Raw genomic sequence first — 14,397 nt, forward strand, 5'->3', positions numbered from 1 at the left:
TTCCCAAACATCGCAACTTGACTCACAGAATTAAAAGACCAAAATTTTAAACAAGAAAAAGCAAAACACAGAACCATTTTTCTCACTTCCCGCCACCCTGTCCCTTCCCCCAAACTCAGACCACCACAGTTTGAGTTTAAAAGTCGTTGAACCAGGTTCTAACCCTCCCCCTTTGACCGATTCTTATCAGTCCCATCACCTTCAAAGAGAATCAAACACAATAGAAGAAGCTTCAAGCAGCTAAGCAAAATTATGCATGCAAGAATCAACCATCTTTCTTACAGAAAATAACACACCCCGTCGCAACTTTAAAGTTCTTTCCTCTGTGATCCAGTACATGAAGCAATAAATCAAAATTAAATTACACAAGAAGAGAGAAAAGAAAAGAGAGAGAAAAAAAAATAAAACACTAAAACCCTTTTCCCGAACATCGCAACATAACTCTCAGACTTAAAAGACTGAAAATTTAAACAAGACAAAACAAAACACAACCATTTCTCTCTCGTCCCCGCCACTCCATCTCTTCCCTCAAACTCAGCCCACCACAGTTAGAATTTAAAAGTCCTTGCGTCAGATTATTGTCTTTCATAAAAGTAGCCACCTCTTCCAGAGAATTAAAATACAGCTCCCGGTTCTCGTAGGTCACCCAAAGATGCGCCGGGTATGGCTGTTCAAATTTAATGTCTTTCTCAAACAGGGCTGCCTTAACTTTGTTGAAACTTGCTCTCCTCTTTGCGAGTTCTGGTCCCCAGTCTTGGTACACAAGGATCTCGGATTCTTCCCACAGTACCTTTTCGTCTGCCTGGCCCACTACATGATATGCTCCTTGTCGAGAAATCGATGTAGCCTCACTACCATGGCGCTCGGGGGCTCGCGTACCTGGGGCTTATGTACGAGCACCCTATATGCGCGGTCCACCTCCAGCGGCTTGTCAAACACATCGGCACCGACCATTTCCTGCAACAGCTTCCCCACATACACTCCCGCATCTGATCCATCCTTTCCCTCTGGCAGCCCGACGATTCGGATATTTTGCCTGCGAGACCGGTTCTCCAAGTCTTAATCTAGCCGTCGTTTCTGGCTGTCTTGTAGTATGCTAATTTCCAAAGCCATTGCAGTGGACTCTCCTCTCGTTCAGTAGCCAGCCCTGCAACTTTTGAATCTCCTGTCCCTGGGTCGTCATTTTCTCCTCCACCCGGTCAACCACCTCCTTAATCGAGGCTATGATCTGGGTTACATCTTCTGTACACTCCTTGCGATGCCGGGCGAACTTCTCATCCAGGTACTCGACGCGAGCTGGTATGGACGAGCTTTGTCTCGTTACCATTGAGCTCGATGACCTCTGAGCCTTGCTTTCACTCATCTTTTGGTTTCTCCTTTTTCGACTCTTATTTGGACACGATTCCATAAATTGAGGGTCACCTCCTTTTCCTCTCCCTTTGATCAACTTATGTTGAGAAATTTTCTGAAAAATCTGGCTTAAACACCATTAAAAAAAAAACACTAGTGGCGAGAGCTGCTGAATGCACGACCTTTCACTCCATGGCCGCCACCAGAAGTCGACAAAAGCATTTCTTAAAGGGACACTCCCATGACTACTATCTGAAGGGAAAAGTATTGAACTTTAAAGCAAGGTTGTCACTTCAAAAGTCCCTCATAGGATCAGAAAATTACAGTATTAATGTACTCAACTCTCACCACTGTTGCCTACCTGGCAGAGAGATCAGAGATAACCAGAGGCTAGTGTTTTTCTTGTTGATAGTGCAATGGCTGTAATGTGACTTCTGTGCTAAAATGCATGTTTAATAAGGCAACATTTTGTTACCAAATTCTTTGCTGGTCAACCAATTCTATGCTTTGATGTCTCATTGACTAGTCACCGGAAACTACAGATGACGAAGCTGCTGAAAAAGAAAGTGAACCAGAAGTGGAGAGAACGTCCAGTGGAAGAGTGCGGAGGAGCTCTGCCAAGCTGGCTGCTTACCATCTGCATGAGATAGTAGCAGATGAACTTGCTCGAGAGTGGCCTCGAAGGAAAATCCAACGGGACCTGGTGCCTGATGATGACAAGGTGCGGAAAAGGCTGCACAGCTTGGGACTTGTTATTTATCCAGATAGGTTTGATCGATTGTTACAGGATCGACAATTTCCTCAACTTCTACTGTCACTTTTAATGAGTCTCAGAATATTTATAAAGAACATGAGGATTTTAAACCTGCACGTCCAAGCTCCCACTACTGTTTTTTGAAATTTCAAAAGTTACTATGGCATTGTTTGAAAATGATTTCATGTTTAATGTACTGAAGTGAAGAGGAAATAACAGTTTGCTTTTTTTCTTTATCCTCTTCTGAAAGTGGTATCTCTCTCAAAGGGAAATGGATCCACACATGCCAGGATTTAGTGATACTTGACCCATTAGTATTTGGCTATTTACTACGTGTGAACCTAGACAGTGAATGGTAACAGGTAACTGGCGAAGGATCAGAGAGCGAATATCACTGTAGGGTTCTATGAATAAAGAACCTCTCCCAATTAGGGCTGCTGGGGTCATGTAGTTTAGTAAAGACTTGTACCAAAGTTATACAGTAAAACATATGTGAACATACTTTGGCAGGAGCTTTCTTTCCCCATCCAGATAGCTTGCTGTTTGAGTTTTTTCTTCTCTGTATAGTACATACAATTTCTCCTTTAACATGTTTCATTTCCTCCAAACGAGGTGTGGCTAAGGGTACCCGCATTGGCTCCCAGTTTCGCCCCCAATGATGTGCAGGGTAGGTAGATTGGCCACGCTAAATTGTCCCTTAATTGGAAAAAATGAATTGGACACTCTAAATTTAAAAAAATTGCTTCCAGTTTCCACCCCTCTATATCACCTTCACATGGTCCATCTTCGACACTTCCCACCCCTTCCTTGGCCTTTCTATTTCAATTTCTGGGGATATACTGTCCACTAATATCCATTACAAGCCCACCAATTCCTACAGCGATCTCGACTACAGCTCCTTACACCCCACTTCCTGTAAGGATTCCGTACTATTCTCCCAGTTCCTTTGACTCTGTTAAATCTGTTCTGATGATGCCACTTTACAAATCCGTCCTGCTGACATGTCTTCATTCTTCCTTAATCGCGGTTTCCCACCCATTGTGGTTGACAGGGCTCTCAACCGTGCCCGACCCATCTCCCGCACCTCTGCTCTCACCCCTTCCCCTCCCGCCCAGAACCAGGATAGTGTCCCGCCATTAGCGCATGCTGTGATGGGGATGGGGCTGGGAAGAAGAATAGGAGCTCCAAAAGAGCTGAAGACCATTCAGAAAGTCAAGGTCCCTAGAGCGGCACGGTGGCACAGTGGTTAGCACTGCTGCCTCACAGCTCGAGGGACCCGGGTTCAATTCCAGCCTCTGGTGACTATCTGTGCGGAGACTGCACTTTCTCCCCGTGTCTGCGTGGATTTCCTCTGGGTGCTCCGGTTTCCTCCCACAGTCCAAAGATATGCAGGTTAGGTGGATAGGCTATGCTAAATTGCCCCTTCGTATCCAAAAAGGTTAGGTCGGATTACTGGGTTATGGGGATAGGGTGGAGGCATGGGCTTAAGTAGGGTGCTCTTTCTAACTTGATGGGCCGAATGGCCTCCTTCTGCCCTGTAGGGATTCTATGAGGTCACGGGCAGTACGGTGGCGCAGTGGCTAGCACTGCTGCCTCCGGGTGCTGAGGACCCGGGTTTGATCCCGGCCCGGGTCACTGTCCGTGTGGAGTGTGCACATTCTCCACTTGTCTGCGTGGGTTTCACCCTCACAACCCAAAGATGTGCAGGTTAGGTGGATTGGCCACACTAAATTGCCCCTTAAATGGGGGGAACAAAACGTGTAAAGTAAATTCATAAGATCAAATTGACATATACCTATAAAAAGACAATTGACATTGAAGTATATTCCTTGGTGTGAAGTAAGAAAGTATTTTTTTTGTGCAACTTTTGCATTAAATGCAAAGGATATCTGACAAAATAAATAGATGGCTTCATATTTGATTATAGAACTTGAGTTGATCAAAATCATAGCTGCCTTTTCCATTGATTTTTTGATACATTTTATGAAAAAACAAGTAAGGATGTCAGATTGAGGGAATGGATTCTACTTTCTCTTTTCTACCTTTGTACCCAGGGAACTTTTAAAAAAATATATTTATTCAAATTCTCAACGGTTTTCAACAAAACACTCCAACCAGAAAAAAAAGAATAACGCACAAAACAAGCAAAAATTGTACATGAGATTTCCACCAAAATACAATAACCCCCATTTAACAAATAAACATGGCAGTAAGGAAAAATGCCCCACTCTAACCTAAACAGAACAGAAAAGCCAAATGCCCGCCCCCCTGGGTTGCTGCTGCTGTTGACCTCCACCTAACGTCCCGCGAGAAAGTCTAGGAACGGTTGCCACCGCCCGGACAGACCCTCGCAAGACAAACGTTATCCTTTCTAGCTTGATGAACCCTGCTATATCGTTAATCCAAGCTTCCACGCTTGGGGGCTTCGCATCCCTCCACATTAGTAGGATTCTTCACCGGGCTACCAGGGACGCAAAGGCCAGAACTCCGGCCTCTTTCGGCTTCTGCACTCCCGGCTCGTCCGATACCCCAAATAGTGCACATCGGCTTGACGCGGGTGTTCACAACTTTGGACATAGCCCTTGCAAAGCCCCTCCAGCGCCGGGCACGTCCAGAACATATGGGCGTGATTTGCTGGGCTCCCCGAACATCTCAAACATCTGTCCTCCACCTCAAAAAACCTACTCATCCTCGCCCCTGTCATAAGCGCCCTATGGACAACTTTGAACTGTATTAGGCTGAGCCTGGCGCAAGAGGAGGAAGAATTAACTCTACTCAGGGCATCAGGCCACAGATCTTCATCCAGCTCCTCCTCCCACTTACCCTTTAACTCCTCCACCGAGGCCTCCTGCAGCTCCTGATAGATCGCCGAGACCTTGCCTTCTCCCACCCATACACCCAAAATCACCCTGTCCTGAATGCTTCGTTCTGGGAGCAGCAGAAATTCCCTCACATGCCGTCTCACAAACGGCCTCACTTGCATGTACCTAAAAGCATCCCCGGGAGGTAACCCAAATTTCTCCTCTAGCGCCCCATGGCTCGCAAAAGTCCCATCGATGAATAGGTCCCCCATTCTTTTAATCCCAGCCCGCTGCCAGCTCAGAAACCCCCCATCCATCCTACCCGGAACAAACCTGTGGTTCTCTCGTATTGGGGACCAGACCGAGGCCCCTATGTCGCCTCCACTGCCCCCAGATCTTCAGAGTCGCCGCCACCACCGGACTCGTGGTGTACCTTTTCGGCGGAAGCGGCAACCGTGCCGTCACCAGCGCCCCTACCCAGGGAACTTCTTAAGGTTATTCAAAACTAAGTTAAAGATCAGTCAGAGCAGACACTGAGTCAAACTCCCTTCTGTTTCAGCAAGTCTTAATCTCTGAAAAATACTACCAGTTCAATATTGGATGCATAGTTTATCTCTCTTTCCAAATTTCTCTCGTGGATCTGACTTTTCTAATATTTACAACTATTGACCGTTTTATGTATGTCCACTGACTTTGACTTACCCAAACACATTTCAGTTAAGAGGGTCATGGTCAACAGAGAAAAAAGTCACTGATTGAATCAAGTTGGGCTGAATTCAAATTGGTGGAGGTGGAAATGTCTTGTTCTACCACACTGAATTTTATCTCCTAGAATTTGTCTTTTCAACAACAGTTTTTCCAACAACTGTTTTTGGTCTGTTTTTGTCAGACAAACGTTCTGTATTTGAAAAGGTGTAATTTTTGCCATTTTCTTTTCTCTCAGTTAAAGTACACGCGACCTGGTTTGCCTACATTCAGTCATGACGTGCTTCGCAAGTGGAATCATGAGATGAAAACCTATAAGAGAGTGCAGTGTCCAAACAAGGTAAATACAGTAACCACTTGTGTATTTTGGTATAGGTGGTTGTAAATAAATGCCACTTTCGTCACCTCACTGTAGAAGACTGCTCTACTTTGCGTCAGTATATAATGTTGTCTCGGTCACAGGTTTATTGTTCAGCAAATGTTTTGTGCAAGTTTCCTTCCACAGTAGAACACAAGCCATTGTACTTCAAATAAATTAAGTGCATTCAGCACTTTGAAGTGTTTTGCGAAGAAGTATCACTTTCGTTCAGTTTTCAGGCTATGGTCATCCCCTTCTCCAATTTTCCTTTTTGTTTAAAGTGGGGGAATTGGGAGGAATTTCTGTGCAGCTTATTGATAATCAATGCTTACATATCTTACATTGATTAGATTGAGCTAGTATTTGGAATTAACATGTTGCACTAAGGACGGCACGGTGGCTCAGTGGTTAGCACTGCTGCCTCACGGCACCAAGGACCCCGGTTCGATCCGGGACCTGAGTTGCTGTCCGTGTGGAGTTTGCATATTCTCCCCCTCTCTGCATGGGTTTCACCCAACCCAAAGATGTGCAGGGTTGGTGGATTGGCCATGCTAAATTGCCCCTAATTGGACAAAAAATTTAAAATATGTTGCACTGTATCTTGGATCCATTTTGATTGTGAGATGTGTCCATGCTTTAACCATTTACTGTAGCAACGCCTTTCAATAACTTCTGTCTTCTCCTAATAATGTAGATTTATTTTATTTTGAGCTCATAACAGTACTTGCAAGTGATAAACCTTTTAAAAATGACCTGGTTTCCATCTGAAAATCAGATTGACAGAACATTAATTTGTGCACATAAATGTTTTTATGTTCTAACTGAAACAAATAATGCTATATTAGGTTTTTTTTCATATATGTGATGTGAACATTGCTGGTACGGCCAACATTTATTGCCCATCCCTACACATTCTTGGACTCTTAAGAGACAATTTAACATGTCCAATCCACCTAACCTGCACGTCTTTGGACTGTGGGAGAAAACTGGAACACCCAGGGAGCACTGGAGACATGGGAGAAAGTGCAAACCCCATACAGACAGTCACCCAAGGCCAGAAGTGAACCCGGGTCCCTGGCACTGTGAGGCGGTAGTGCCAATTTTCCGAGAGCGAGATATTGGGAAAATGGGTCCAGAAGTAGGGTCAGAGATGTAGTAGGCAATTTAGAGATTAACGGACTGAGGGGAAAAAATACTAGCACGGAAGTTAGGGATACACCCACACCTGGCCTGAGTTACATTGTCTCATTCAGATTTAAATCTGTTAGCGGGAATACACAGGATGCCTTTATTCAGCCAGAGTGAGTCACTTGGGATCGATTGTCCTTCGGGACACTCCTGTCTGTCTGACCAGCTATTAGCCCAATACAGAGACCGATGGCCTCTTTGTCCATCAAAGGGAGGTTAGTTGCATATCAATAGCATGGTTTTGTTCTTTTGTATAAATGGTGGTGAGAAATCAAACAGTCAAGATAGTGATAATGGGTTCAGGTCTGGACACCCACGAGAGAATCTTTGTTAGAGGGAGGGGCAGAACTCCGAGAGAGAAAGAATCCTGTTTTGAGCAGGTGAGGAGAAGGATTTAAAAAGCCACAGAAAGAGGTCATGGAAATCTGTCTCAGAGACAGACTTTTGAAAAGTGTTCTAAAGGAACTTGACTCATGGCAGAAAATTACAACTTCAGTCGTAATGAAGTGCTTCAAGAGGTTGATCATGAAGCGCACCATCTCCATACTCCCAGAACGTCTTGATCCACTGCAATTCGCACACCGTCGCAACCGGTCGACAGCAGACGCCATTTCCCTGGCCCGACACTCATCCTAGAGCATCTCGACAACAAGGACTCCTAATCAGACTCCTGTTTATTGATTACAGCTCCGCCTTCAACACCATAATCCTAACCAAGCTCATATCAAAGCTCCAAAACCTAGGACTCGGCTCCCCACTCTGCAACTGGATCCTCGGTTTTCTGACCGACAGACCACAATCAGTAAGAATGAATAACAACACCTCCTCCACAATAGTCCTCAATACCGGAGACCCGCAAGGCTGCGTACTTAGCCCCCTACTCTACTCCCTGTACACACACGACTGCGTGGCAAAATTTAGTTCCAACTCCATCTACAACTTTGCTGACGATATGACCATAGTGGGTCGAATCTCGAATAACGCTGAGTCAGAATACAGGAGGGAGATAGAGAACCTAGTGGAGTGGTGCAGTGGTGTACGTAGAATGAGAACTGCATGTTCATTTGAAGTGCTGATTATTGGGAACTTGTGCATTGAAGTTGAGAAACTACATGTAATCTGTTATTGTTAGGATTGAAGTTTAAATATTGTTTTTCTTTTGTTTTAATAAAGCTTGTTTTATAAAATAACCAAGCCCTAGTTCTTATGATGTTGCGCCTGGAATGAATCGATCTTTCCATCACCTTAAAACTTATAATCATTAAGTCCACCCAGTCACTCAACCCAAAGATGTGCAGGGTAGGTGGATTGGACATGTTAAATTGCCCTTAGGGTCCAAGAATGTGTAGGGATGTACAATAAATATTGGCCTTACCAGCAATTCTCACATCACATATATGAAAAAAAAACCTAATATAGCATTATTTGTTTCAGTTAGAACATAAAACATTTATTTTCACCAATTAATGTTCTACCAATCTGATTTTGAGATGCAGACCAGTCTCTTAAACACTGTTGAGAGCTGGGTAGGTGTCCGTAACAGCTAACCACTGTGCTGCCCACTTCTTTAAAAATAAAAAAATATATAAGCCAATATAGGTTTTAGTGAAGTGCCCTGGAATCATAGACTCCCTACAGTGCAGAAGGAGACCATTCAGCCCATCAAGTCTGCTGCTGCTATAACTGCTGCTACTTTCTGAATCCATGCTGTATTGTTATTTTGATAATTTTATAAGTAAAGAAAATTGGATTTTCACAACACGTTTGACTATTTTTATGTGGTCAAGTTACCACAGATACATACACAGCCCCTGTCTCACTGGATAATTTTAACATTAATTCTGATCTAAGGGAAAGAAATATTTCTGATCTAAGAGAAGGAAATATTATACTCCTTTCCCATCCCCACTGTCCTGTTTCGTTTTTTAAAAAGTTACTGGTAAAGGGAATTTTGAAATAACCCCCAGTTTCTATTTGTTAAATTTATGGACTCCTCATTTAGTTACGTAGCAACTCATTAATGTAAGTAACTAACACCCCTGCTTCAGTGTTGGTTATGTAAATAATAGCTGTATACGAGTTAAGAAAGTTGTTTTGTACAAATTCAGGATTTGTGTTAAGGGATCAGATAGCTCTTGGCATCCAAGATTAAAAAGATGCAAATTTTCTTAGTTGTTTAGCGAAGGAAAGACCAGATGGAGGAAAGAATTACAAATGAGTCAACTCCAAGTTGTTCTGAATACTTCCTGGCAGCTTACTTTCATGGTATAGGAAGAGACTTTGGAGCAGACAGTCTCTTTACATCCTCAATCAGCATATGGATAATTGTGCACCAGAAGGAGAGAAAATCAAAACAGGTGGTGATGCTAGAAAACGCTGGTCCAGATTTGCACTCCTGGGTTGGGTGCCCAAGAGATGGGAGAACTGCCGTTGACGTTGACGGGTCTATTGACCATTCAAATGAGCTTGCCAGTTAATTCATAAAGTTCAGACCTGCTCTTACCTGGCCTAATCTGCAGATTTTGTGTTGCACACTTTGTGTTTCACACTCATGGCCTAATCAGTGGAGCCATCTGATGATTTAAATGGTCAGCTGGATCCATAACCCCTGCAAGCACGAAACGCACCCTGTCCCCATTTCCACTCCTGCAAAGAAAATGAGAACTACCATGTTTGTGGTAGGACTTAAGGCCACTTCTGCCATTTTTACCACAATGTGGGTGCTTTCCATGGTCAAAATCTGGGCCAGTGCATTGATTTGAAACTCCATATAGTCTGCCATGTTGCCTTCGACCCTTGTTTCAGGGATGTATTTTTGAGTACAATTTGTGTTAACGTGTGTGTATTTCAAGTTTAACAACAAAGTGCTTAGATTCTGTGACGTGGAACTAAAATGTTCAAACTGACATTTCAAATGGCATTTTAACACCCAATTTTCTTTTTAGGATTGTGGTTCTAATTATACCAGTGTATCGGGGTTGAAGGCTCATCTTGGTTCTTGCACGAGGGTAGGTATAACTTTTCTTTAAGGTACAGAAAAAGGAAATTTATAATGTGCTTCTGTTGTAAAGTCTGTACTGGAGCTTTAACCTCCTAGACATCTCTTTAGTAGCATGCAGAAATTTGTACTTGAGCTAAATCTAACCATATTTGGACCACCCGACAGGTCATTGCGCATGTTCATGCCTGTTCAAGGTCACTTGTCGACCATCCATGTCAATTTTTCTTCGTTTTAACTTTGCCTGATAGTATAATGAAGAAAACTTTGTAACCATTTTTATCAACACTTCCCACAATGGATGTTGTTATTTTCCTTCCTTTTGGTTGAATGTCCCTTTTATATTAATAAATTTTATCTTATTTTGAGACTTGCGGCGGTGGGGGGGGTGCTGTTGCAGTTTGTCTAAAATGTCATGAAACGTAGCGCCAGCGTTTATAACTTGGCTAAAACCATGAGGTAACAGACAAATTTGTTCTCCCTACATATATTTCCAGGTGCATATCAGAGTAGGAGTTAATAAATAATTATATGATGGGACCTAGTATTTTTGCATGATTATTCCAGTGGAAATAAGTATTGAGGTGGTAGGGCTCAAATTTCACGGCTTAAGATTTGCTCCTATTAAAGGTAATTCCAAGGGGAGAATCTATTAGAAGTGAGCGTTTACATAAACCCAATGCTCATCAGCTTACATCCCATACGTCATAGCTTCGTTATTTATGAATTCCATCTTGATCTGAGCAGTAATTCAATGGCATTTTTGTTTTGAATTCCTGCGTTTGAGCCAAAAGATGCTTTATTTCCTTGCTTCTATCCTATTGGCATGATAGTTTTATGAACATTTTTTAAATTGGGAATCCTAGACAAAGGGTGCCATAAAAGGTTACATGCCAGACATCTCGAAAAAATAATTGTTACATGTTGCTCCTCCTTGGTCTCAAAACCTTGGGCGAAGGAAGGGAAGACTGAAAGGAACTAAGAATTCCTGATTTATATGTAGGATGCAATGTGGCATGTTTGTTGCTGAAGGGCAACAGAAATGAAAAAGCAATGGGGCAATTATCCTGATTGATCGATTGGAGGGAGAGACCGTGTCCTGGGGCAGCTTGGTAAAGGACTTGAGTCTTCTTGAGGCTGAGACCGATTCTTCGGTATGCTTCTGCAAAGATGTCCAGCATAACCTGGAGACAGCAGAAATGGCGTTGTCATCCGCATACTGAAATTCTACGGGTGATATCAATATCACTTTCTTCTTGGATTTCAACTGGTTGAGATTAAAAAGTTTTCCGTCCATCCTGTAGACTATGTTCACTCCACTGGAAAGCTTGTTCTTGACAAGGTACGGGTGAGGGCAATGACGCTTTACTCCAGTCTTCATCTCGAAAGTTTCCGCTGGTGAGGACTATCGGCAACATCTTGTCGTGAAGGTTTCGGAGGATGTTGGTGAATATTTCTGGACAGTCATCCTTTGACAGAGTCTTCCATAGCACTTCCTGATTCACTGAGTCAAAAGCCTTGGTCAGATCAATGAAGGCCATGTAGAGTGATTGATGTTGCCTCTGGCATTTCTCTTGAAGTCATTGAGCAACGAAAATCATGTCCATTGTTCCATGGTTTGGTCGGATGCCACACTGGCTTTCTGCAAGGATTTCATCAGAGACTGGGAAAAGGCGGCTAGCGAGGATTTGGGTGGTGATCTTCCTGGCGATGGAGAGTAGCGAGATTCCTCAATAGTTCCCACAGTCCGCTCTGTCTCCATTCTTGAAGATGGTTGATAACGGCATCCCTGAGGTCGGCAGGGATTTCTTCTCCGACCCAGAGTTTTGAGAGCAGCTGATGGAGATGACGGGTGATCTCCTCTCCTCCAAGTTTGAAAATCTGCTGGAATCCCATCTTGCAGCTTTTACATTCTTCATGTGTTTAATAGCAGCTTCGACTTCACCCGTACTTGGGAGTCCAAGGTCATCTTTGATGGGAAGCTGGGGGATTTCCTTGAACACTTACTCATCTACAATTAATCACAGTTTAGGAGTATTTTGAAGTCTTCTCTCCATCGAAGGCCGATGTTTTCCCCGTCTCAAAAGGATTCTGTTCTTATTCTTCACCGGTTTGAGGCTGAGGATGATAATTATCTTTATTATTGTCACAAGTAGACTTACATTAACACTGCAATGAAGTTAGTGGGAAAATCCCCTAGTCACCACATTCCGCCGCCGCCTGTTCGCGGCCACAGGGAGAATTCAGAATGTCCAATTCACCTAACAGTACTTTTATTGGGACTTGTGGGAGGAAACCAGAGCAGCCGGAGGAAACCCATGCAGACTATTGCCTTGGTGGCATTGAGGAAGTTGCAGGTGTCGTGCTTGTCAGCGAGGAGTTGCAACTCCTTGGCTTTCTTAGTCCACCATTGGTTCTTGATTTTCCTAGTTGTGTGTACCACCTCCTTTGCTGATCGATAAGCTCCTCTTTTTGCTTGGCTGGTGATGTCATTTTCCTAGGCACGGAGTGCTTTCTTCACCTTGTCAATGAGGCCTTGGATGAAGCGGTCATTCTCGTCAAAGCAGTCTTGATGTTTCCTGGTCTTGTAGCCGATGGTTTCTTCACGGCTTGAGATGATGGTCGTCTTCAGCTCTTACACATTTTTCTCCACTCCATTAGAATAAATGGTTGGCGATTTTGGCGAAGACATTGTTGGCAGTTTGCTTGCATGCTTGGCTCTTGAAGCCACTCAACGCTGATCTTTTTTCTGCGCTCTCTCTTCATTGTCCACTGCTTCTGGTGGAGTTTGATGGACATAGAGGAGCAGATGAGCTAATAGTCTGTCTACCAGTCTTCTGCACTGGTCCTCACTTTGGTGTCGAGGGCATCCTTTTAGTCTCTGGATCGGACAATGGCGAAGTCAATCATGTGTCAGTGCTTTGATCATGGATCTCTCCAGGAAGTCTTGAACTTGTCTTTTTGCCGTAACGTTAGCGATGATGAGCTGGTGGTCTGCACATTTGGTGAGCAAGTGAACCCTATTGGAGATCTCAACTCCTTCCTTTCCAATGGATCCTTTCCAGAGTTGGGAGTTCTTTCTGACACTGGCATTGAAATCCCTATTGACGATGAATGTATCTTCCATTCCTAAGGAAGATATGGTGTTCAGAGTAAAGTAGAAGGCTTCTTGGGACTCGTCATTGGCATTATGGTTTGGGGTGTAGGCACTCACGACTGTTGCCTGCTGGTTTTTGACAAGTTGTAGATGGAGTGTCATGAGGCACTTGTCAGGCGGCTCAGTATCACAGTGGTTAGCACTGTTGCTTCACAGCTCTAGAGTCCCAGGTTGGATTTCTGGCTTAGGTCACTGTCTTTGTGGAGTCTGCACGTTCTCTCCGAGTCGGAGTGAGTTTCCTCCGGGTGCTCCGGTTTCCTCCCACAGCCCAAAGATGTGCAGGTCAGGTGGATTGGCCATGCTAAATTGCCCTTTGTGTCCAAAATGGTGAGGTGAGGTTACGGGGGTAGGGTGGAGGTGTGGCTTAGTGCTCTTTCCAAATGCCGGTGCAGAGTCGATGGGCCGAATGGCTGGCCTCCTTCTGCACTGTAAATTCTACGATTCGATGATGTTGGCAGGGATCTCCGAAAGTCAGTTGTCGAGTTAGATCTTGATGGTGAATCCAATTCTATGAGTCCTGGGCTGATCCTCGGGTTTTCCTCTCCAGAAGGTGTCCACCATCTTCTTCCCTCAGCTGCCCTTCACCTGTTCTTTGGGTCTCTAGCAGGGCATCAACATCAATGCTGAATTGCCTGAGTTCATGGACAGTGGTTCTCCAGTCCGGTCGATTGTTTTGCTCGTTATCCATGAGGGTTTGTACATTCCAGGTTCTGAGATTCAGTTTAACGTTGTTATACTGACCACAGGTAGCTGAGCCTGCAAAATGTGGTTTTCCAGCCAGGTGGAACAGGCTTTTATTTAGGGCGCTTTTTCTAGCCCCTTCCCCACATGGGGTGAGCAGAGTTAATCCTGAAGAGAGCTGTTCAGTCGTGAAGAAAACTGCCAAAATGCCCTCCTGTTCCTATTCCAAGAGCGAGACAACTGAATCGAACTCCACCACCTACATGCTAGGGACACCCAGGCCTCACGGTCCTATCCCTGTCACCCCTTACCGATCGCCGCAGGACTAATTTGTGTGTGTGGGGGGGGGGGGGGGTGCTGGTTTCCTCTAGACAGATGCCTTGTGTGGGACTTTTGGGGAATGCT

The 14,397-nt window shown here is 44.2% G+C and overlaps 1 protein-coding gene across 1 annotated transcript in view; it reads left to right on the top strand.

Annotated features, from left to right (window-relative positions):
- The window catches only part of znf512 (zinc finger protein 512), a 77,242-nt gene that overhangs the window by 57,591 nt on the left and 5,254 nt on the right, over positions 1-14,397 (top strand). The window contains 3 exon segments of the mRNA XM_072499004.1: positions 1,877-2,071; positions 5,849-5,950; positions 10,102-10,164. Of these exon segments, the coding sequence (XP_072355105.1) occupies positions 1,877-2,071; positions 5,849-5,950; positions 10,102-10,164 (360 nt within the window).

This window comes from Scyliorhinus torazame, chromosome 4 (genome assembly GCF_047496885.1).
Source record: "Scyliorhinus torazame isolate Kashiwa2021f chromosome 4, sScyTor2.1, whole genome shotgun sequence".
Lineage (NCBI taxonomy): Eukaryota > Metazoa > Chordata > Chondrichthyes > Carcharhiniformes > Scyliorhinidae > Scyliorhinus > Scyliorhinus torazame.